Here is a 26,140-nt window from a genome sequence, read left to right on the forward strand (position 1 = left end):
CCCAAAGCATCCAGAGAAATGCGTGTCTCCAGTCCAAAACACAAGTGCACAACCGATACAGGAAGCAGGGTCCTCTTAGTCAGCCTGTCACTCCACAGAGCACTCGAGTCCAGCACTTTTTTAGTCCAGCTGTTTGAGAACACACACAGAAACTGAATTGAAGAACACGTAGCCACAGCTGAAGATCATGACAGAGAAGCTGACCTGTATGATTGGAGATAACAGTAAGAGACAATCCAGATAGATTGATGCATCTAAGTGGCAAGAGAGCTCACCTGTTTTTTTTTCCCCATCATCAGTCACCCATCACGTCTCCAGGCGTTGAAAGCCCCCCTGTCAGTTTCATACCAGCGCAGACACACGGGTCTCCTCTCTTCGCCCCTCGCCTGTTAGGCATTGACCGGATTTGCTCTGCTCTATCTCTGCACTTGACCAATCCACTCTATCAACTCCACCACCTTCAACTGCACACAGATTTGCACTGTGCAACCTGTTCATTTTTCTGATACTCTCACTCACTTGCCTTCTCCCTCTGCTCCTGCCAAACCAGTCACCTGTAGGTTTAGAGGTACTCAAAACCATTTCCCAATCTCCCGCCTTGCTTGCCTCATTCTTATCTTGTCTATCTCCCCTTTTCCTGTCATTTTCACCTCCCTCACTCCCATTCACTTTTCACTCCTACCCACTTTTAGTCCTTTCACTTCCTCTAATAAGTCCTCTGACTCTACCCAACCATTACCAATTTTCTCTGACCCACTATTTGCTATTAGCCCCTCGTCTTCCTCCTCCCCTTCCTCTTATCCCTCCACTCTCCATCCCAGTCTCTGCCTATCCTCCTTATATATCCTCAGCCTTCGCATTGCCTTCTCCCCATCTCCAGCGGCATGAATATATTATTATCTACACAATGGGGCCCTGCTTATTGTTTATGAATTACCAGCCTTGCGGCCAAACAAAGCCTATTTTCATAAGAAACCTCCATTTCATTTCAGCTCCAATTAGATTGGGGGCTAAAGAATAGGAGTCCTCAGGCCTCAGCCCCTAAGGATGGCAGGTCCATTCAGCTTCATTCAATGGGGCCTTATTGCTTTCCCATACAAAAGAGCACGTGGATGGGCTTTCAGACTGAAACACCAACCAAAAATGACTGGGAGACAGTACTGTACAATAACAAATCTTTAAAGAAAGGACACTGAGTGCTTATCCTCCCATCCATCAATTCATCCCTCACTCTTTGCTTTCTTCTTCTCCTCTGTTCGTATATTGTAAGACCTGGACATTAATGACAGACAGTTGAAAGAGAAAGGGAGTGAAAGAAAGAGAAGAAGAAAGAGGCAGAGCAGCTCAGTTTTTCACAATACATGTCAAGTCTAAATGATCACTGGCTGCTGAATAGACAGAGAGAAGGGAAAAGAAGTAAGTTGTGTGTATGTATGTGTGTGTGTGTACGGCTGATTGATTCTCTGCTTTGAAAAGAGAGAGAAAAGAGTGAACGAAAGAGTGAGAAAGACCTTGATGCTTTTTCTGAGCTCCACAATAGTCGGGGGGTCTGAGCCGTATTGTGGCGCACCCTCAGTGACAAGCTGTCACCCTGTCCTGCTAGGAAGAAAGAGGCTGCAAGACTGAAGAAGGGCTGGGGCAGGTCAGAATCCTGATAATATATGTCTGCCTCTTCAATTCACAAGTTTCACACCTATCAGACACTTGACAGGAAGAAGGAGGCTCAGAGGAAGTTTGTCTTGGTAAAGTGGGAGAAGAAATAAAGGAAAGTTGGAGCCAGGTATTTAAACAATGTGTACTGACGTACCTCCACCTGGAAAGCAGGTAACACAAGTCAAGAGATCCAGGTAAATTCCCCATGATCAAGGCAAATGCTGTTTTCATGCTTTGGTTCATTACCGAGTGGCAGACGGCCAACCAGACAGCGCGACAGTCAGGCCAGCAAGGTCAGAGCACGACACGGCTGGCCTGGCTTTATCTGCAAGGATTGGCTTCGCAGGATGAATGTGAATTGTGCCTTTGTTCCTACGAAGGAATATTCAACATGAAACAAAAGGCAACTGTTTTCATTACTAATGAGTGGACAAGGTGAGAGTCACAGTGAAAAGGTTGACATCTGTGCTTATTCATCCAACAGCAACAAAATAGGATCACCTCCCCCCACAAAGCTTGTTAGAATTACCAGGGCATACAACAGATTTCAATAGAGCAGGCATTTCAAAAAGAGGCGGCATAGACATTGATACACAAACATTCACATGAGCATCAATGACTTTTTGTTAGAGTCAAACACAAGATGCAATCAATACAAATCTATTTTCTGAAGTTTTGTATGCCATCTTTTTATTTCAAGGGTTAATATATCTTAAACTAACAAACTTACTAACTTGCAAATCTCTTCCACATGAGGTGTGGATGAGCATCAGGGGATCATCGCTCCGTGGCTGAGCTCCTCTAATCATTCTGTAATAACTATAACAGCGATGACTCACACTGGTCACGGTATTACAAAGAACTGGCAAGTTGTAAAACATAATGAAGCACAACAATATAGCTTCATTTGCAACAACTCTCATTTGCAGAAGCAACTTACAACAAGAAACTAATTTATCACTCATTCCTCAATCTCTGGTTATCTCTTTTTTGCCCATAAAGCAAACAAGGAGAGTTCTCTAATAATGTTTGCCTTATCAGAAACTAAATGAAACTAATTAAAAACAATATAATCAACCCGAGTAATTAAAAAAAACTATAGCTTCATTATTTACATTTTAGTTCACTTGGTGATGAACTGGCAAAAACTACAGTACATTGCCTCAGCAAAAGTAGTTCATTTGCCACCATTTATGTGGCGCTACTACTTCTAGTCACCTTGGAACAATGTGCACATGTTCCCCAAAGAAATTATTATCATTATTAATTACTTTCCCCCTGTTCTCACCAGTCTGTCAACATTAAGGGGAGTTCAGCATTAGTGTTCATGTTAACTCACACAACCTATTTTGCGTCTACAGCTGACTGCTGTTATCAGCAAAACAGACCTCATAAACTGATTTTGCATATGAAGGAATATAACTCTTAAATTATAATATTGCTTGAGAGCTTTGACACATGCAAATCATCACTTTTAGCTACGGGTATCAACATGTGGTTATATTCTACAATATCAGGACGGTAGAACTAAATACATCAATTAAAATATCAATGATTACTTATATAATTATGTTAGGGTTGAGAAAACTGTGGAATCATGCTATAATGTTAATAATAAGCAAATAATCTATACAAAAATGAATTCAGGAGCAGCCTCTGCCTTGTAATGATTTCTACTGATTCTACTAAAACACACACTGAACGAAACTCTACTGCAAATGACAAATACTTAGCCTGGTAGTAGTAGTAGTAGTAATAGTTTTCTGGCACCTGATGGGAGTCCTTTGAGAAGAAGTCCAAACCTCCCAAAAGAGAGGAAACTTCAGATTCCAGCTTGAGCAGGTAGAAAATAAGGAGAACCAGCAGCAGCAGAAAAATGACAATGGACAATGTCCACAAATGGTAACGACAGCACCGGGGACGCACTTCTTAGTAGGCAAACTTGGTAATAAACAGCAAAACAGTAGCAGTAGAAACGTTCGAGCGGAATTGGCAACATGGCAGATAGAAATAGTTTAAATAACCCACCTTTTGTGAAGGAAGTGTTTGATGTTTTACTCTTATTCACTACTTATTTAGTTTAGTTTTTTATTTTTTCATATTATTTTAATATTAGTCATTGTATTTTTCACCTAACTCGTGTGTTTAGAAAAATTTAACAGCTAACAAATCCTACGATTTTTAAAAGTATTATTTTACTTCAAAAGTAAAGTTGCTTAAATAAATTGAGATGTATGTATTATGGATTTGGAAATTATTTAGCAGCAACTCTGTCTTTCTTCTAAAAACACATTTATTTCTCCACGAGGACAAAGGCTCATCTTTTAGCAGTATTTACATGATACAGTACAATATCTGTAGAAAGTCAAACCACAAAGTGGTCAGCAGACAGAAAAAAAAAAAAAAAACACAAGTTCCCTGGCACAAGTTTAACTTTAACTTATCTCAGGCCAAGCCTGTGTCTGGGAAAGACACCCAATAAAAATTCATAAAAAATTAAATAACAAAAGAGGTTATGAAATCGCAGGTTCAGACTTGTCCAAGGCGTTTGTGACCATTAATACCATTTAAGTACCATTTATGTACCACTGGACAGCAAACTGGGAAATGAAAATGAGAACGGGACCAAACACACTGAAATGACAGTGTGTGATTTCCTCACCTTCCTGCTGCTGAATGCCATTTTTAAATAGATGGTCTTCGGCATTATTCCCAGTGATTCCTTTCTCAATAAAAAGGGGCGGTAAGAATTCGCACCTTCCCTCTGAATCAAGTACATATATGCTAACTGATCCACTCTTGGTCTTATTTAGACAACTTTATCTTAAATTACATGAGTGTGCATTTCACACAGTGCAAAAACACATACACATGCTTTTCAAAGCTGGAGCACAAGTGGCTTTAAAGGTTTGTCTCATCCCATGTTGGGTCATTCATGCTCTTTAAAACCCTCCTCACAATCTTTTCCAGATCCCTCCGCGCTCTCTGCTCCTCTTCCAGTGACCTCTTCATCTTCTTATTATCCTGCGGGGAAAAGTAATCATGTAAAACAGATTGAGAGAAGACATCGAGTCATCCTGTGCCGAACGAACAAAACAAGCAGAGCTCCTCTCCACATCCTCCCTAACCTTTACTAAGCAAACATTATTAACATCTCACCATCATGCTGCATCATAAAACATCCCAAGCATTCACCTGTTTTAGCTCCTGCACCTCATCCCTCAGGGCGTACACCACATCCACCAGGCTCCTTTAAAACAGTAAGATTTAAAGATCAACTCATCAGCAATACTCACAAGACTGGTTATAAGAGGACGGACTCCCCTTTTTACTTATTTATTTATTTTGTTGTCTATTAAAAAAAAATCACATTCTGCTGAAATTTTGGGTGATTATTGCTAACCTTTGAACAGTCTTCATAACTAGATGATCCAACTTCTTCATTATTGTATTTGTGTTTTAGTTGTTTTTTTTAAATTCCATTTTTGTTTGTTGTTTTTTGCCCATTTTATGCATTTTAGGGTTTGGTGCATTTTTACACAGCACTTTATAAAAATATATCATGTATATTTGTATTGTAAATAAAAACATTGTAATTTATTTAACACACTTACAAGTTGTTATAGTTCTGTGCCATAGACTACCACTTTTTACCAAAACAGTATCAGTACCAGTAACTGTATAAATGCCAGGCTAATTTTGCTATTGCTAGAGTGTCATGTTTTTTAATACACAGCTGAAAATATTACCCAACAAATGTACTCGTATGAGTCATGTTTGTAACAAGAAAACATAGAAAATAGACAGATTTTAAAATGTATTTAAACAGTATTAAAATGCATTGTTGGTTTCACCTTTAAGACATTTTAAATCTGTAAAGGTGGAAATTCAAGTAATAGGAGAAGCCTATGAAACATATGTGCGTATTATCTTACTTTTCTTCCACTGCACTTTGTCCATTGCGACTTGGATCCTCCACTAGGACTTTTTCCTCACCGGGAATGATCACATGCGGTCCTGTTTCCCTTCGCGGTCCTGTTTCAAAACATAAGAGCCCTCAACAATCGGCACTTTGCTTTGTTTCACCTTGTAATATGATAAGCCAGTACCAAGTCGTCTTCAGTAAATTACTTATCTTTACAGCATCAAAGACAAGCAGACACCGCAATTGGAGTGTTAGTTGAGCGCAAGCGAGATATCAGACAAGAGCCAGAGGTTGGTGAAAGGAAATGAAACCAAACACAAACACACACAAATCCATTCATTTGTTCATAATACAATACTTTCTCAATCTCAAGTTAATAAAAACTCCACAATCTTCACCAGTCTAACAAATCACCAGAATGCCAGTGTCTACCAAATGACAGATTTATTCAAAACTCATAATATAGCGTTTGGGACTTGAACACATCAGCAGTGTAGAATAAATACACTGAAGGCGCTGTTTGCAGATAAGACATGGTCACGTGTGTGAACTGAATACAGCATTAGAGCACACAGAGGACAATGTTGGTCAAAGACACGTCTCCTAACCCTGCCTGTCCCACAATTTGACTTAAAGTTTCTTAAACCACAGAATACACCTGTCACAAAGTATAGCACATGATATAAGGACAGTGATATTCTTAGCTCAAATACTCATAAAAGGTTGAATGGATTTTTTTTCTTGCTCCATGACAACTAGTATTTACAGAGGGGGAGACTATGTGCTCTTTATATTTCAAGTCCATTCTGACAGTATTCTGAGGTTGAATGAGTAGTTCACATAGAAATGTTTCCGTATAATCACGGCCTCTTGTTTCTTTTCCTTTTTTTTTTTTAAACCCTTAGTGCTCTCAAAACACCAAAGGTGAGCATTTACACTACGAATGAGCATTTACTTTACAGGAACACTTAATATTTAAGTCTACCTTTAAGACTATAATCATACACACTCTAGGTAGACGACAAAAAGTACAGAATTTAACAGATTCTATCCCCCCCACCCACTGGCCCGTTACATGATTGTGCAAAATAATTAAAACATGTTGTGTTAAAAAAAAAAAAAAAAGTAAAAAAGAAAACAAAATATTGTTCCAGGGATCATTTTGTAAACATGGTCATACAGAATAACATCAATTAAAAATACAAAATATACACAATTAATACAATAAAGAAACGATTTTTGAAACATTAAATATTACTATAACATGGACCAATATATTCCATATGTCACTCAAATTGCTTCCTGTAAGAGGTGATAGACTCTAAGAGGATGTCAACCTGTACTTTATTAACCCACACTGGAAAAATACTTCTTCATAAAAATAGTCATTAATCCAACATAGCACGGGAAAACCTCGCAAGCCAGACAACATGCAGGCACGTCTGACTTGTGAGTCTGTAGCGTAGGTGCTAGTATGTTACCTTGTTTGTGTTTGATATTAATGCTAACCAGTTCAAATGATCAGAGCACAGCAACCTCGACATCATGGCATGCAGGGGCTTCAGAAAGGGTTCAAACCCGGCCACTTTTTGCAGTGCCACAGCAAAGGGTCTGAGTATTTTTGCAAACCAGAGATCTTCTTAAAAAGAAATGTTTTTACTTCGTGGGTTACAGAGTGTAGCATAATAATAATAATAACAATAATAATAATAATAATAGTAATAATAATAATACAATCTATAACACAATAAAGTGTGCAAAGAAGTGAAGGGATTTGAACACTTTCAAACATAAGCCACGGCAGTTCAAAAAGACTTTGTGCTTTATTTCTGAGAGTTACTGTAGATAAGACAGACAGCGCTCTCATATCTGTGTGGTCAACATGAAGCTACAGCCAGCAACAGCTTAAGCTTAGATAACATCCCAGTGTTTTGTTAACAGCTAACATGAAGCCTGGAAGCTGAGGAGTCTGCTAGTCCGCTTACTGTAAATTGATTTAGCGTTTTCTGCTCTCCCGGCACAACTTACATACACTTGTTTACTACGACAGGGAGATGTATATCAATTTCCTGTTGGAGAGCCTGGCATGCAGCTGGAGTCGAGACATGCGTAGCCATGCTCAGCTTAAAGACCTGAAAGTAGAGACATGGTACTTCTTTGTGTTTCTACATAATATACCACCAAATCTACAGGTCATTAATTAGCATGTTCTGTTTAGTTATTTGCATATTAAGAATTAAAAGGTGCCGTTAGCTTGATTTTATTATCTTTTAGACTGAGCCAATCTACCCGTTTCCTGACTTTATCCTCAACTAACCTAGAAGCTCCTCCCTGCAGATTCATATTGAATGAACAGATATGAGACTGATCACGTTGCATCACTTCACATTTAACTCTCAGCAAGAAAGCAAACCAGCATATTTCCCAAAACACCAAACAATTCCTCTAAGTAGCAGGAGACACTTCCCTATCAAACAAAGGCATTCAGTTTGTATTACATGACTGCAGCTGTGCTGGGTTTTAGTTTACAGTTGATTAGTGTCTGGCTGGTATACTACGCCTGGTTCTATATGAAGCCTTTTATTTAATTGATGGAGTAACTCGAGATTTAAAACAAAATGTGATGTAAATGCAACCCTGTGGAACCACTGACAGACAGCAACATTACTGAATCTGAGATCAGGCTTTGTTAAAATTCATGACTTAAAGGGTCAGTTCACCAAAAATACAAAAACATATCTTACTTAACTGTACTGGAAGTATCAACCCATGGAGACCCACTGGTGCTGATTTTCTTAAATGTAATTTTCCTAACATTCACATTCACCTCAACTGCATTAGCAAAAAAATAAATTAAAGGAATCTTACAGAACAGCTAAAAACCTGGAAAATAAAAACAAAAGATAGATTAGAAGCACATCTAGACACTACTAAAAGTTGAGTATCTAAATGTGCTTTTTGTAATGCTGATGAACAGACCCTGTAAACACACCGTTCCTAGTCTACTAGCTTTTAACCAGTTGGTAAAAGCTCGACTAGAGAGTGACGTGTATGTGATGATCTCCTCTTTCTGTAGCAGCTAAAACTAAATATGGACTTTCACAAACTATTCAAGTTAGCAAGGACTTTGAATATTCAGTAGCTGTCTGGTTACGCTGAATATTATTCTGCTTTGGGCTGGCAACATGGATAAAACAAACAAACAAAAAAGAAACACATTTGGATATTCCATTTGCATGCTGCTGTATTATCAGGCGGCAGCGGCATATTTGCCTGAACATGTGTGTGCGTATGTGTCGCATCTGTGCTATGTTTGAGCATACATACTCTAAAAACACATACTGGAGAGAAGTAGTACATGGTAAATAGAATACACTCGTTCCTGAATTTCATCTGAATATCAGACAGGAAAAGCTTAGTCCACATCTCTCCCTCCACTGGGTCTCCCTCTCCTATATTCCACACCAGCATCCCCCTACCCTCTGCTAAGAGAGTCAGACACATGTATGGTCAAACAAGGGGAGTGGTAACATTCAAGATAAATAAACAACAATTACCAAACACTTACTGCATGACAACTACAGAAAGAGAGGAGGCACATAAAAGGGAAAGTGGCAAAGGCAACAGGGAGATGCATTAGACACTGTCAAATAAACAGTCGAAACATAAATAAACCAAATAAGTTAGCGAAAAAAGGGACAAATACATAATAGAAAATAAATAGATAAATAAAAAAATCTAGTTTCCTTTAATACATTGAAGGTAAAAGAGGTAAACGTGCTGTACGTTACATTACAGCACGGCGTGGCAGTACTGTACGTTCTTTAGTTCTGGTGAGAGATGCAGCTCTTGCGCGGCACTGAACCCATCCTGTAACTGTGTGTGGTCCAGATGGAGTCATAGTCAGAGTCCTCCGAAAGGTCAGAGGTCAATTCTGGCCTAGACACGCTGCTACGCCGGCCCGGGGAGTCTACGCAGGACCGGTCCACGTCTCCCAGCACGTGATTGTGCATCAGGTCAGTGCCCTGCCAGGCTGGTCAAGGCGGGTCAAGTCGACAGTGATGTTGCAAATGTAGAAGGTGGAAAAAGGTGGGCAAAGGAAGTGGAGTGACGGTGCAAGGGGGTGAGGCGGTAATGTATGCAACAAACGCGCCACAAATGATAAATCATAAAAACCGATGGGAGGTTCAGAATGAGATGATGACAAATCAGAATACATGAAGAAAATTATAGTGGAGCATAGTGAAAACAAAAGTTCATGGAAAAAACAGAAACGCCAGAAAAACCAGAGCAATGCCAAAGATGAGGAGATGAAGAGAGATGGAAAGAAGAAAAGATATTGTTAGAAGGATCAGTTCAGAACACCAGCGTTAAAGAAAGGCACTCAGCAGTAGAATACAGATAAAGCACTGAGAGAGCAACCTGCAGTATGAACTTCTCTTGTACAAGTATGAGTAAAATGTTGTGTGTTCTTACTGGAGTTCAAAGTCTGCCTGGTTTTGGCGCTGGTGCAGTACGCCTCAATAACTTTCAGGATCTGTGCATCTTCTTCCAGAGCAGCCGTGCCTGAGAATGAGAATCAAAATTGATTTAGGATGCTCGTGTCACTTATTTCTTTGATGCTTCCCTCCTAATGCACAAATTACAGCACCTGCAAAGACTGAACAATATTTTTGATACTCTTGCTGTCAATGTTTTAATAAATCCTGAATGCTGATCTAGTATTTAATGTTTAATTAATCGTACAAAGTAAAAAATTTTACTTTGTACAGCACGTTAGCCATTTCTCCTTGATAAGCTAGGCAAACTGTCTCCAGGAGATAGATATCAGACACGTGTAAGTGGCATTAAGTGTCTCAATTAACCATTAGCAAGAGAGCAAATAAGCAATTTGCCCCCTAAAAATAATAATATGTGTATTTGATGGTATATATGGATAGATGTAATTAGGAATGTCTGTGAACTTACTCTTTCTCAATGCAAATTCCTCCTCAGACTGTTTCCTCTCAGGTTTGCGTTTGGGTAGGAGTTTCTTCACACTTTTAGGACTTTTACTAAGATCCTAAACATGAGAAACATTATAATTATATTCTTATTAAAAGTACATTTAAATAAAAACATATCAAGATGTCCAAATTACATGCAAACACAGTCTGTCACCTCTTTATAGCACAGTGCAGCAGAGGGCCGTAGTGGGGGCGCAGGCCGCAGGCAGCTCAAGCTCCAGGGTTTGGGGGTGTTGGGTGGCTCCAGTGGTGCCCAGGCCATGGTGCTGTGAGACAGTCCATGGGAGGAGGGATGAGGCAGAGTGTGGTAAGTAGGGGCCACTGTCATGGATCTCCCCTCAGCATGCCGAGATGGGGTGAAGGGGTGAGACGGGAGCTGCAGAAACAAAACGGTTATTCTATTTATTGCGTGACAGCTGATCTTCAGTATCTGACAAACATGCAATAAACTTATTAGCAATAAAACATTCCCAAAATACCTAATTATTAAACTAAAGTCCTGCAGATCAATGTCTGGCTTTTAAAATAAATTGTTCAGACCTTTTCCCACAACACAACCACCAGTACACAAGTGGCCTACTGTATACTAAATAATCATTATTGTTTAATGTTGTACAATGGACAATGTTTATGATTACTTATGTTTATTCATTTCATTAAATGCAATTGTATATTACAGCTATTCTGGTAAGAGAAAACAGTCACTTCACACAGGACTGTATAGCAATTTCAGATGATTTCTAGGTATTATGTGAGCCGGCCTCTCGTGGTATATTGAGTTTATGGTCCACACTCTAAAATCAGTGAGAAATCAACAAGTAGATACATATTCACAGTGTTTAATTTGGGTAACAAATGAATAGGAGGCAAATTATCTGCATGTGGGTAAAGTAATCATTAGCTCCTGACCGTGTGGCAGGGAACAGTGAGTGGTTTGTGGCTGGGCGCTGTGGCTGTAGTGTGTTTGATCTGTCTGGTCAGGTGTTCGACCCAGTCCTGTAGGTCCTGCTGATTGGTGCACCCCACCTGGAGACGGTCAAACATTGTGCCTGCAGGGACAGTGACAATGTTGTTGAAGTCATTATATAGAAATGCATTAAACTCTTTGGTCTTTGGTCATCTCATGCAGCCTTACCACTGAGCTCAAAAGCATTTTTATGGGCCTCACAGTCTTCTAGTTTGGTCACTGTCATACTGGACAGGGGCAATTTTCCCTGGAGGGGTAAATCATCACATGAGAAATGACCTTTCATCCATAATGGTATGAACATCTCACTAGAAGTGGAGATGGGAGCGGATATGAGAACATGTTAATTACTCACCTGGAATATGAAGCCGCTCATCCTGGGGCTGGCAGACAACATGAGGAGGACGTGTGGGAAAAGCATGAGGTAACGCTCGCTCTTCTCCTGACAATGAGGATAAAGAGAGGAACATGTAGAGAGGATGCAAATGTGAGAAATGACTTAATAACGTTTGTAGTCATAACTACTGTTTATTATGTAAATGTTTAACTGAGGCCCAGTGAGGTTAAAAACTACAGCTCTGTGAAAAGATATTCACAGAACAAGTCCAGTCACAGAGGAAGATGTAGTGGCATATTTATTTCCATTACATGTTGATCTCAACATTATTTTATGAAGTGATCCCAAATGTGTTTTTGATGATATACTGAGAAAACTTGGAAGTGCAGGTGCAGGAAGTAAACAGTGCTGGTACCTCTGAGCCAGGACTCTGGACTAAGACCTGGCTCATGTAAAGCACAGAGCCCAGGGTCTTGATGTCATCTCCCTCCCACAACCGGATAGTCTCTGTGAGGATCTGCAGCTCCAGCTCCTTACGCTTCCGTACCTCCTGGCACTGAACCTAGTGTGATGGGAACAGACATTGGCTTTAAGGTCTCCTATTAATTCATCTCTATTAGCATCTGGTCATAGTTTCGTGATACATCTGACACATCTGAAAAGAAACCAAGCTCAGCTTACAGACAGATTTTTGAAAACTGCCATGCACTTCTGAATGTCTGGCCTGTCAGGATGATTCTCCTGAAAAAAAAGAAACATGCTGGTTATTAAACACACATCACAAAACATGAGTTCTACATTGATTGTATGTGCAGACACACACCTCCATGTGCCTCTCTAGCTCTTTGAGTAAGGTTGGGTATTTGTCAAGTCTCATAAAGGGTTTACTGAGGCCTGTGGTCAGCGTGAGGATCCCAGGGCTGACTGCTCCTCTCCCCTCCATAAACTCCCCCAGAACTTCACTGCAAGACACAGGAAAGAGAGAATGGGAGAGTCTAAATTAATTAAAAACTTCAACTAACACTAATTTTCATTACATATTGATTTTCATGAATCACTATATATTGATTTTCAAAAATTATTTTTTATTATTATTTTCGTGATCAGCAATACTTAAATAATTTCTAAATATGATTCAAATGATACATAGATGTCTGCCTCTACTGGCTGAATGATACAGTATTTATCCACTTGAGGTATTCACAGGTTCTCTCAATTTCAAGTAACTACAACTATTGATGAAGAGTTTGATTTGGTATAGGTCTCAGCAGAACAGTGGAGGAGTAAGATGCGTTGTTTGATACTGACTGTGAACATTTAATTAACATGTACTATTGCTCTGTTTGACTGGTGCTCCTTTTAAACTGGTAGAGCATTGAGCTGCTGCCAGTATCTGTGTTTTCTCCCTCTTTCTCTCTCTCTATTGGGGTCAGTTCTGATTACTCTCATCTGGTTCTGGTCCCTTGTTTTAAGAAACTGTTTATGCAGGTCAGGTTCAGTCAAGCAAGTCTGCTTCGGACTTGGTGTAAATCTTTGAGTCTTTACTTCTACATCTACTACGCTCACTGAAGTTTGCCTCTAACCTGCATATATTTTTATATCATTCTCTCAGCTTCATTCGTATTTAAATAATTTGTTCTCTACAGACACAGCACTGCCTGGACAGCAGTTGTGCTGATAATGCAGTACGCAACTCAGTATGGGTTTTTTCTTCTTCTCTAAAATAAGAACCCATTACGTATCTCAACCAGCGAGCAGCAGCTACAACCATAAATAAAATAAAATAAAATAAAATAGAAATCCAACAATATAAGCTGTATTTTTTTTTTCAATTTCTGCCACTTGTTGTCATAGACAATTGGTAAAACATGAAAACACAGGCTGTTCTTTTAACATGTGAGGCTGCACAATATGAAGGCAAGAACATACTAAAGGTAACTGATGTGTAAACCTACCTGTGCTGGGTGAGCACATTAACTGCTGAAGGGTGATTGGAGCAGTAACCAACATTAAGAGCCTTCATCTGTGGCATGAGGTTGAGGAAGAAGCCACCTACCCTTTGCTGACTTTCTGGAAGCCTAAGGACAAAATTAAAAGATACAAATACACACACCAATATAAATAGAAGGAAATAAACTGGAGCAGAATTTAAATGGATGGGTCCAAATAGCTAAAAACATTAAAAACCCACATCAAATGCATAATTCTGTATATTTCACAGTCAATAGTCTAACAAAACATCCCTGTAGTACAGTCATCCCAACACTAGATGTCTCTCTGCCTATTATGAAACTGTGAAGATGCTGCTGCAGTGGAGCCTATGTGTAGGGAGGGACTAACTTGGTGCAATCCTCCAGTGATTGGACAAGCATCTGCTGGAAGGTGCTGATTTCCTCGAGGTTTCCCAGAATTAAAGCCACATCTGAGCTGTTCAGTCTGGAGGAATGAGAGATCATGGGAACAGCACTATAAAAGCAAAATGGTGACTACATATTGTGTATAAGAAAGTCACACACACGAGGCAAGAGCACAAAATCTGACTGAACAAGTTCCTGTTACACAACATGCTAAAATGTCCTGGTTTCATCGAGCTTTAAGAGTAAATGAGTCATACTTGTCAGTGCTCTGAAGAGGTCGCAGATAGTTTGTCAGTAGGCTCTGAAGATCCTTGGAGTATTCTGTCTCTGTTTCTAAAATATTCTGCAACACCTGCAACCCAAAAGGAAAACCATTCAAGCTAAACATGTGCTTCAGAGCTTATGTAAAGTTAAGATAAAATGAAAAATATAAGGAAGGAGAGGTGCTGATTATAATGGAATTAAAATGAAGCATCACATCGAAAGCAGAGGTTCTAATGTAACACTAAAATGCTGCATAGCGCATCCCACTGTGTGTCTGCAAGAAAACATAATTCAATTGAGCTTATCATGCAACTGTGATCACAGCTTTGCACTCCACAGCTGCAACAACATCGTCAGAGATAGTGACAGGGCATTTTAGATGATAGAGGAAAGAAAGTATGTCAGTGAGTTGTTTGGACCGAGCTGTGGCTGAAGTATTCCATATAAATTAGTTTTAGGCAAGAGAACAAACAAATAGTGAATGGAAAAAAGGAAAGAGACACAGAACAGCTAAAAAAAGACATATCCTTTTCAACATGATGTTAGCGGAGTAGGAAGAGGGAAAACTAAGAAAGTGAACAATGAGAAAATAAGACTAAAGTCAAACAACTGTTACGTTGCGTCCTTACCAGGTTATAGTATGTTTTGCTGATTGCAGACGTGTCAAAGCCTTTCGGTGGGCTCTTAAGGGTGCCAGACTTGGGCGACACTTGTTTGTCTGTGATCAGAAAGAAATGTTTCCCCAATTCAGAAACCAAAAATCTGAACAGCAACATAAGGAGTCACCACTGACTTTAAGAAATCCCTTTAAGAAAAAGTAAAGGTAACTGCACCAGCTACGCACAAACCTAAATCCAAAGTAAGCTTCAAGAGCTTCAATATTTCAACAATAACACTTAACACACACCTTTTTATGTTTTTTTGCTGAATTTATGCAACAAGTTAATGATGACCCACTATAAAGAACTATCAATGAAAATGTATCTACATCATTTGGGTAGTGATTATAACTGTGTAAAATTCATTACAAATATCCCAAGCATCAGTGCCACATGGTGTCTCAGGGTGTTTTATAGGCAAAAAATAAAAACAAACCACAGCAGGGAACAGATGTGGAGCTGTGTTTCTGTCATATGTCCATCTGGAATGGCAGTAACAATGGCAAACTGTGATGTTGTCTGCAATTTGGCAGTTTTTGTTCAACATTATTTATTCTGTCAAGCTGCTCTGTGATCATTCACAGGGGAATGCAGATGCAGGAGACACATTCACATTTATGTGGGCTATGAAGGATACAACTACAAGTTTTGGAGGCTGTAACAAGTAAACCATAATGCATATATTGGGCTAATATTGTGGTGCAGTGAGTCCAAGCTTGAAAACAGCGTGGACATAAGAGCATTCTGTAAACAATGTTTTAATTTAGTTGTTAGTATGACATGAAAAAATTCACAACCACCCATGATATAAGGTGCCTGCTTCCCCGGGGTATCTCAGGTACCTACCCGAGCCCTTGACCTCACGGACATAGTTGCTAGGAAACCATCCTGTCTTGCCATTGAGCATTCCCTCCCACCAGCCGCCCTCCTCTTGGCGGGTCACGCTGATGATATCACCCTTCGTAAAGGTGAGCTCATCCTCGTTGGTCTGCTGGAAGTTGAAACGTGCCTTCACCAGCAGCTGCTGCCCGCTGTTTTCTGACATGTCCTGATAAAAAGGAGAACAAGAATGTCACCAAAGAGGCACGAAAAAAGCTAAACTAGACGTAAACAGTGGGCAGAAACTGACGTGTGAAAAAATGTGTGACAATGACTGAGTGTTTAATGGAATACTGTACAAGAGTCAACAGGAGTCAGGACATTATTCATCAAACACTGTGAAAGCAAACATTGCTCAACATTTATTACTAATCATACTCATTATTTCCAAACTGTCAGCTTTACTACGCTGCAAGGAAAATCTTAAAGCTTCCGCTGTGAGTAAGTATTTCTGGGAATTAATCCCAACCTACAGTATCTTCTTCTTACTTACTTCATACTAAAATATCCCATCTATAACCAGAGCCCTTCATTGATCTGATTAAAACTGTGACTAAGTCTATGTAGGTGTGACGTACATACTGAAAAATATGGAATTGAGGTGAGTGGCAGGGAGTGTTGATCTTACCAAACTGCGAAACTGGTTCTGCAGAAGCTTAGAGGATCTTCCCAGTAAAGCCTGAGAGGATAGTGACTCAAACGACTTGATGCGGTGGGCTGAAGAGTGTCGGGCACACACCGAATCACTGCCCACGCCAATATCTGAATAGAAAGTACAAAATATAAACACTTTAGACCTGGTATTTGCAGAAAGTGCCCACACACCTATGACTACTGGGCTACTGGTCTTTCATAAAAACACACCCCACACGTATCATGAAACTTGCACATATTACACATGTTTTGACTAACCTGCAGTCACTTTATTCAGAGCAACCAGACTGCTCAGCACCTTAGAGAAGTTCAGTCCCAGCAGCAGGTCACTGGCCTCAAATGGCTGTGGATGAGAGAGGACAGTCATGGGCCAGCTTCCCTTTTATTTGCCTTTTAAAGCTAATTCCAGTGCAACAGGACTGTGTCATCACTCGGTTACTCAGCCAGCACTCAGCAGTCAATCGATAACTCTTGTTATCTCTGACAGTAGCTGGTGAAGCACATGAGCTCAACAGACAAACATATCTGCAGCAGCTACAAGCAGACACTATATAAAGCTTTCTACTATTCTGTCTCAACTGTGAGGATTATGAAAGGTGTTGAGCTCCTCTCTTTGGTTCACAAAAAGCGAGAGCATCCATAGACAAGGCTGACAAGATTCTACGTTTTCTTACTGCAATCAGAGCTCATCAAAAAAGTAATCTAACATGCTAACATTTACAAATACCCAGTTATTTTTTAAGGCTAAACTGATTAATGTGATTGAATTTCAATAGAGGCAGCTTGTTAATATTATGTGTATGCAATAATGATACAACCAAATGTTGACAAATTGTTTCAGCACTTCTAATATAGCCTTTTTTTTTCAGATCATCTGAACTCCCAATTGTCCGGAAACTGCTAAAAACACACACAAAAGCTGCACTGTAGCATTGTTGGACACGTGCATTCATCCACATCTGCAAGATTAGGTAGCTCCTGGGAATGTTAGAGAGCTCTTTGAGACTACATTATATAACATTTCACATCTGAGGTGTTCGGTTTCTCTTGTTAAATGGGAAAAAGGGTCCATATAGACATGTTTATATGTCTCAAATTGTGCCATTCTGTAATCTACAGTATATGGACACAGAAACACTAGTAGCACTCATACAATGCGTGGTCCATTGTTTCAGTAATGCTTTGTAGGCCATTTCTCTGAAGATGTAAGCCATCAGCAAGCTGCATTCATGTCACATATGATTTATAGTAAAGATGACAACAAATTCCTACATTAATAACTTCTGAGCATTCACATGATCGGGCAAGTTAAGATAAGACAAGTATGGCTGCAGAGTCAAACGCCATATGAGGGTTCAAGAGACACTGACAGTAAAACACTGTGTATCAATCACATTTGTGATATTTTCTTGGATGGTTTCAGGCAGTAGGAAATATCAGAGCTCTCAGAAAAGTGTGTCACAGTGTGTCACAGACCATGTAGGGTAGTTTGAACATTTTTTCATGATCATTTAGCTGCAGTAAAACCATGAGCACTGTCTTCATCACTGGCAGCGTGACTTTCAGGATCCTCTTGGTTCGTATGAATGGCAGCGATTGTATCTGTGTTGATGACTGTAGTGGTCCTCGCTCTTCCTGCGTAACAGCCTCAAATGATTAGTTACTCCCACTTCAGTTATACTAAGGGGTGAGCGACTGCGAGATATGAGTCTCTTTCATCTTCCGCTCTGATTGTAGATGTGTCCTCAGGGAATATGTGAATGACACTGTTTGCAAAGGAGAGTATTTGTGTGCAAGTGTTTGTGTGTGTGTGTGTGTGTGTGTGTACAAGCTAAAAGACTCAGTGTGACTGGTGAGCACTGATGTGAAAGCACCCTCTTCCTCATCCTATACTTTCCCTGGGACAGAAACTATAACTCACACACAGTAATTGTACTAAACCTTTCTGTCCCATGATAGCTCCAAAATGCAGGCTCTTCCTCCATCTTAAAAAAACATTTGATCAAGTTCCCTATTAAGAAAAGCACACATTAAACATTCATACAGGAAGACTATGAACATGATTGACACTGACAAGCTTGGACATGCCTCATAGGCCTGAACATCACAGCCAGGTAAAGATCCCTCAGAGCAACCTGAGGCAATAGTGTAACACCCCTGTGTTGTATTATTGTTGTGTATGACTCACCAAGCTAAAACGGTGTAGCAAATACCTCTCACACGTGTCATGACTGAGCAAATGAGTGTTTACATGAGTATTACAACCTCCAGTCTACTCCAACTTGGAACAATATGGAACTTAACTCACTGGATATGGTCATATGTTAGACTTCACAGGAGTAGATTACTTAATAAAACTTAATTTTGTTGATATAAAGCCCCTTATTTGTAGCATTCAGCAAACTGTGGCACTGGATGGAAATCCAAAATGGTGGGTTTCAAAGGCTGATTTGAAGTTTTATGGGTGATCACATTCATATTGGTAAACACTTAGTGTCAGGAAAGTCCTAAGCATCTTTGACAGTGGGGAATTCGTGTAAATCACTTGACCTCAATCCAAATGTGTTTCTTCCCCTGAAGATCAAAATTCCCAGCGGAAAGTGAAAAGTGAAGATTAAAGCCTGACTAGAGACTGATTGAATTCGATTTGATGCATCAGCAGGGTCAGTTTATGGGCAATAGTATTTTAATGAACCGTCTGTCACACTTTCCTAGAGTTCAAACCATTAAATGTCTTGTTTAATCCATGAACACATCTTTCATTAACCAACTAACTCTTCAATTTAGGAACTAAATTACATCAGATTTTCTAGACTCTATCTATCTTATCAGAAAGTCAGAATGTTACCCTCATCATAAGCAAAATGCTGAAGACGACGAGGGCTGAAATACTGACTGCACTAATTCTTTGGACTGATGGATAAAATCTGTGGTGGGAATTTTGTACAAATTACTGACAGATTAATTTATTCTTAGTTGCACCCCAAGCTCTCTGAATTCCATAAAATAAACCATATACTAAAGACTTTAGATTTTGATGTCAGTGGATTTAAACTGTCCTATCATTCGACACCGATGGACCTGTAATTGCTGTCAGGGTAGACACAGTATATGGTTACTATATCCAGAAGGACTAGTAGGGTCATGGGAACTCTAATGATCACTTCCTGTGGTCAAAGGCATTAAAGGCTAAAGGTCAGTAACAGCTGCTGCCTAAAACTCAGGCATGTCGAGTGTCTAAGCTGGAAGAGGTATGCAAATTCGATCTAAAATAACGAATCTGTGGAAATATCCCAACAACACATGTGAACGCAGCTACAGCAGCCTTGATGCTCAGCCAAACAGCCAGCTTAACTTCATTAAAACGAGGTGGGTCAAGGACTGGAAAAGCTCAGCGTCTATCGGTTTGTCTTTCACATGTATGAGGCCACCGCTCTAATCTGCAGCTGCAGCTACCTAGGGTCAGAGCCAGCGGTGCTCTGGGGCTCTGGAGAAGATCCATCTACAGATGGTCAGCGGGAGGACTGCCATGTCCCAAACTACAGTAATCCTGCTCAGTCCAGTTCACACAAAAAAAAAGGCACATATGAGCATGCTCTCACATGCAAGGATGCAAGTAACCGGTGGTAGCATTCCACGCAGCACATCCTCCACTCTTAACACAAGTCAAAATGACAAAGAAAAAGATGTTTTGTCTATTTGTTGCTTTAAACTGGTGCTAGAATCTGTCACACTAGTAAACAAAAGCATCTTACAATAAAGTCATGATGCATGTTAATGGCTAAATGGCACGTTTCACACTCTCTATATGACAGAGCTCTGTCTCACACAATCCCCACTCCTCGTTCTGTCACTGGAGACTCAGTAGGGAGAGGCAATGCTGAGGAACACTGAGTTGCATTGTCACACTAGGGTTGTTCAATGACCCCTCTATGCACTGGCCAACACACAGCCTTAAACAGCACACTGCCCTCAATTTGCTGCAGATTATGGAGGTATTCTCATTAGCAGTAACTACAACATACCCAAAATACAAGCCTGCATGGGTGAGTTGCTTAATCTGTGGACATGTTTAGACTTTTCACCTTATAATAATAAGACTGTAATTGTCATGTTAGAACAAGCCCTATTGTCCTGCATAGTTCAAAGATGGAGTGGCAAAGAGATTTTTTTTAGATACGCTTGTTCATACAGTGGCTTTGCTGTGAACTGGTCGGTGACAATAAAGCCACGCAGGAGCCCGACGACAAAGCTTTGCATTAATGAGAAAGCGTCAACATTACCCAACATTACCCAGGCGCTTTACTATCTAAGTGGGGGGATGTAAACAGGCTTCAGATGAATCGATTTGTGTCACTTTAAACTGCCAAAAAAAAAAAATGCTGTTATTGTATCACAACTGGACGGAAAAGTTGATCTTTCTTCGCCATGCGATGGATGATTGTTCTCGACTGCTGGATCACTCCTCCTCCCTCTGTCAGGGGCTCCGTGCGTCCGTCCGCTCCGAGGACCCATTGTTTATTGTCCCAAACTTAAACATCCGAGCTGCACGTTTCAAACAGCACCTGTCTGCAGCCAGATTTGATATAAACGCCACAAATAGGCACAAATGTGGAAAAGGCACCTACCTCGACGCGGAACGATGTGCAGCCCTTGAGAAACTCCTTTATGTTGCTCAGACACTCGCCGTCATTCTTCGGTTCTTGGTAAATCTGTGGAGATGAAAACGCTGGTTAGAGACACACGTCCAGTCCGCGCTGCAGGCCTCTTCCTTATCAGGCTGCGATTGTGTTTCTTAGTCCTGAAGTTGGATCTTCTCTATCGACACGCATTCTACAGTCCGTGTTTGCTCTGGGCCTGACACTCCGGGTGGCTCAACACAAATCCCGCAGCAGGGAAGTGGAAGAGGCTGTGGTACTGGTCGAGGGAAATGACGTTGACTATACCAAGGATCCCATTGATGTATGTTGCAGCCTGTGTGTGTGTGTGTGTGCACTGTTTTTTTTTTTGTTGTTTTTTTTTGTTTTAATAATCTCCTTCAATAAAATGACCAACTAGAGAGATAGTAAGAATACATTCATAGTAGCAAAGTATTTAGAAGCATCTCTCAGTATTATATATATATATATATGTAGGTCTAATGCGTGGCTGAGTATTACATTTGCATTCAGTAGCTTGTTCAGGTATGATGTTTACCTTAAGATATCAAATTTAATACAACAGTTCTGCCATTAATCATATCTTAAAGTCAACAAATTAAATGTGTAAATGCACTCATGTGTTTATTATTAAGGTTCCAATTAAATGAACTACATCATACCAAGAGGTGTTTCTCGCTTTTTCCCCTTTTGTATGAGGGCAAAACATTTTATTGAGGATAAATTTTATTTTATTTTATGATGTGTCTGAATTAGGTAATTTTATAGTTGAAAAATAAACTTATCAGTGCTCTCTGGTGGACAAACTATGAATAGGAGCTTCTGTTTTCTTCAGAAGTAGTAAGTAACTAAGTGCATTTACTCGAGTACTGTACTTAAGTACAGTTTCCCCTTTTTATGTTACTTTTACTCCACTAAAGTTCAGAGATAAATATAATCCTTTTCACTCCACTACTTTATCTGACAGTTTACTGGTGACACTGCAGAGTTTCAGTACATTCACATCATAAAGAGATTTGCTTTGTTTACGGAGGATATATAAATACAGGTGGAACTGCCTCATGATATCTTTGGTCTATATCGTAGTGTCACTGGTGTCTGCCACGATGGCAGCTGACATCTAGCTGTGTCCCACTTCTCCTACTTTCATCTCGTCCACATACACATCCAGTACTTCCCAAACTGTCTGTAATGACTCAGCCTGAACGTGGCCACAGGGACCAAAACAGAGCTAAGTGAGGGTTTCATGTTTATCTGTTTAAAGTAATTAGGAAACAGTGTTCACTGCACAGATTATCTAACATAGAGCACTCACAATTTAATTTTTCAACTATTCCTCAATAACAGTATTTAAATCATACTTCTGTTAAATTAAGAGGATACAGACCACTGGGTAGTGGCTGAAATATTGTGATCATGTACAGCCATTATGTGGTGCACATGCTGTAATACATTTGCATACATGACACTTAGAAGTTAGTTATTATATTATATGATCATTTCAATGTTAGATTGATAACATGAAAATACTGTTGCGGGCCACGTTTTGAAGATGTACTTAATAAATATTTGATGTTAAAACATATTAAATCCCCTAATAACAGACTCTTGATCAGCAGTGTTGGCTGACTTTGCACACACTGCTTTGGATTTTAAAATCTATCTCTAAACAAGCCTAGAGGTTCATCGATGCAGATACAACCTGCATCAGATGCTCATGTGTACGAGAATATGATTTGACATGAGAGGAATTAAACAACACCCCTTTGTCGGTGTGAGTAGGAAAATGGAGGAACCTGTTTTGCCATTTAACTGGCAAATATTTCACGCTTACATGGACCTGCTGTCAGCCCATAACATCCTCTTTTTAGGAAAACGTCGCCTTGTTTATGTCGCCGTGTAACGGACACAAACACTGCGCTGTTCCTTTAAATGGGGAGAGGGTCCGTCGCTGTCTGTGCGCCTTTGCAGTCAATGGCGGCCCACTCTTAATATCTATAGTCTGTGAACAGAGCCGGTCATCCCTGGCTGATCATCTGTGCACAGTGGGAATGAAAATAGGCAGACATACATGTCACATCTCTCTTAATTGAAGAGGGATTTAAAATAGGGGCTTCAGGCGACAATGCAGATCTGTTGATTATTTAAACCTGGACTGGAACATGTTAAATTGAGGCCTTCATCAATAAGACCATAAGGCACTAGTGGAACACACTGCTCCTGATAAACAGATCAATTTCCTTTTTCATATTGCTGTGATGTGGCCTTGTGTGGAAACGATCAATACGCTGGATAAACAGCGGTTTTTCTGTTTTTACGCGCTGACTCACGTACGCGCAGCCATATAGAGCTGTTTTCGCAGACAATAACCCGGGCTGCCGTGACCTACAAAAGAAATCGCCTCATGGACCAGTGGGCAGAAAGAGAAGCCAGACAACAAACCGCGTCGGTTTCACGGATCTGGGCAGCACACAGACACGCTGACAGGGAGGGTGGTTGCATTTGCAGGGGGAGAGCGAGGGGGTGGTGGAGGGGGGTGGTGTATTGCCCTTACTTTCTCCGTGGACCCCGGGCTGAGGCGCTCCAACAGTCTGCACAAGACCACCCCATCTTTCAAGGAGCTTTGCAGAAATGCTTCAGGATCCGAGATGGTCTTCTTCGGCGACTCCAGCACCCCGAGCGTAATCAACCATGTAACCGTCTGTTCCGCCGAATTCATGTCCAGTCACAACAGATCCTATTCAACAAAGCGGCTGTGTTTGGGTATCTTAACAGCTTTACCGCCCCGCTACGCTGTCATCTGTGCGTTAAACAGACACATCATTAATCAAAAAGAACGATGCATAAGGTGTCGATGGAAGAGGCGCTGCGGGAAAACCTCTACCTCGGGTGGATGAGGATGACGGCAAGCTGGTGAAAATTCAGCAGGTCTTGTTTCCTCCCTTGAATGGTGTGTTTTTTCCCTCGAACCTGGCAAGCTGTCAAGTGCGATTCGCCGTGATGCGTTGAGACAGCGGACTGCATACATGCGCATCGCATCCGCCAGCCACTCATCCATTGGATGACATCACACAAGAGGGACAAGCCAGTCCAACCAGTTGTTAGGACACTTCAGCATGACATGAATAGGCTTACTCTGTTTGGCTTTGCATATCCTCCTCTTTTTTTTTTTTTTTTTTTATCCGTTTATTGTAACCAAGCCACAGGCTATCTGCTGTTATCTGCTGTAAGCTGCTGTTAAATTAACCAGTTTAAACAAGGAAACACGTCCTCACAATGACGCCATCACCTGATGTGGGGTCATATGTAGTATCCATCACTTTAATCTAAGGGAAGTGTCCTGCATCATCAATTCAGCCTGTATCTACATTCTCATCTACAAAGGGTCAAAAAAAGTCAATTCAACCTGAGCTTCTCGGTTTCAGACTGTGAAATCAGAGCATCCAGAGAAAACCAATGCGAACAGGTGTGTGTGTGTGTGTGTGTGTGTGTGTGTGTGTGTGTGTCTACTTGCTTGAAACCCACTTCAACCCACTTCCTGAACGTCAAAACATTTACATATGGACATTTAATGTGCAGTAATTGGAGAATTTACAGTGTACTAACATACAACTTCACTTCCATTTCTGACCACAGGGTGGGGCTTTCTGCACACTGGATCCACAGAGGGGATCATCTAAACAGCCAGTGTAGGAGCCTATATGTAGCCTTCAGCTACAAAAATGAGCAATCTACCAAATAAGCCCATTTTAAATATAAATTAATTAATTATTTTTTTTAATTAATTTGTCATTCAACAGAATATTTATATATTACATGGAAGGTATTAGCCTGGACAGAAAATGGCCAGACACCTAGATACATTTATAAATCATTGGATTACAGTAATAATTCAAACTATATTTCCTGTAATTAGCACCAAACGTTGCATGAAAAAGGCTGCAGACTTTATGACATCTCCAAGCAGGTTAATGTCTCTGTGACCACAGCTGCAAATATTATTAAGAACTTTAAGGGTCATGGAACTTTAGTCAACCACCTTGTTTCTTCAACAGGAAAATCCAGACCCAGCATGAGCAGACTGATAGTGTTGATGGTAGAGAAAGAGTCAAGGACAACTTTGAAAGCGATATAAGCTGGAATCCAAGGTCGAGGTAAACCAGTGCCTGATCACACCATTGGTCACTTTTTGAGCAGCAGTGGGCTTCTACTGGCTGTAGAAAGAAAAACATAAACATGACTGAAATCTGCTAAAGTGGAGATTTACGGGACACATAGCTTCTTGGGAAATGCCCTTTAAACAGATGAGACACAACTAGCGCTTTCTGGCCAGTCACATCAGCTCTATGTGCACAGATGAACAAAAACAAAGCTTGGAAAGAAAAGAGCAGTGAACCTACTGTACTGTGGCTTATAACTGACCTGTAAATGATTTATTAAAAATTAATAACTATTATTGAAGCTTGTAAAGGACGTCTTAACAAATGTGTTACCAAAGTTCCCACCCTTCCTTCTCTCCTCCTCTTCCTGCAGGAATCTGAAGAACCCACAGGATACCCATGGTCACCAAAGCGAGCTGCAGGGACAGACAACAGAGATCAGACTCCGTTGTTCTCTATTAGCACCCTCCCATTTCCGTCTCACTTATTTTACCTGTGTGGGTAAGAGAGAAAGAGAGGAGAAAGAGAGAGTGTGTTGTCAGGAAGACCGACTCCTGAGGCCAGCGGTGTTCTCAACAGGCAGTGTCGAGGGATGCCGTTGTGCCTTCGAGGTCCTGTCAC

At 40.4% G+C, this 26,140-nt stretch overlaps 1 protein-coding gene across 3 annotated transcripts; it reads right to left on the minus strand.

Moving 5' to 3' along the window:
* Window positions 1-3,940: 3,940 nt before the first annotated feature.
* On the minus strand, window positions 3,941-24,363 carry arhgef7a (Rho guanine nucleotide exchange factor (GEF) 7a). 3 transcript variants are annotated; one of them, XM_026377128.1, is made up of 22 exons: window positions 23,914-24,363; window positions 21,330-21,413; window positions 16,960-17,044; window positions 16,676-16,809; window positions 16,015-16,216; window positions 15,139-15,227; window positions 14,503-14,597; window positions 14,229-14,324; window positions 13,844-13,966; window positions 12,712-12,850; window positions 12,570-12,629; window positions 12,304-12,450; window positions 11,907-11,993; window positions 11,720-11,798; window positions 11,494-11,633; window positions 10,739-10,960; window positions 10,547-10,640; window positions 10,055-10,144; window positions 9,432-9,611; window positions 5,589-5,688; window positions 4,849-4,903; window positions 3,941-4,677 (listed from the first exon to the last, which is right to left on the minus strand). In XM_026377128.1, exons 1-22 carry the CDS (start codon window positions 24,076-24,078, stop codon window positions 4,555-4,557), a joined length of 2,589 nt encoding a protein of 862 aa, XP_026232913.1. In that variant the 5' UTR covers window positions 24,079-24,363; the 3' UTR covers window positions 3,941-4,554. The 3 variants fall into 3 exon arrangements, with proteins under 3 accessions (XP_026232913.1, XP_026232912.1, XP_026232911.1); XM_026377126.1 differs by lacking the exon at window positions 9,432-9,611 and having other exon boundaries at window positions 4,555-4,677; window positions 23,914-24,159; window positions 24,244-24,363; XM_026377127.1 differs by lacking the exon at window positions 9,432-9,611.
* Between the last annotated feature and the right edge of the window lie 1,777 nt (window positions 24,364-26,140).

Source organism: Anabas testudineus, chromosome 21 (assembly GCF_900324465.2).
Source record: "Anabas testudineus chromosome 21, fAnaTes1.2, whole genome shotgun sequence".
In the NCBI taxonomy this organism is placed as follows: domain Eukaryota; kingdom Metazoa; phylum Chordata; class Actinopteri; order Anabantiformes; family Anabantidae; genus Anabas; species Anabas testudineus.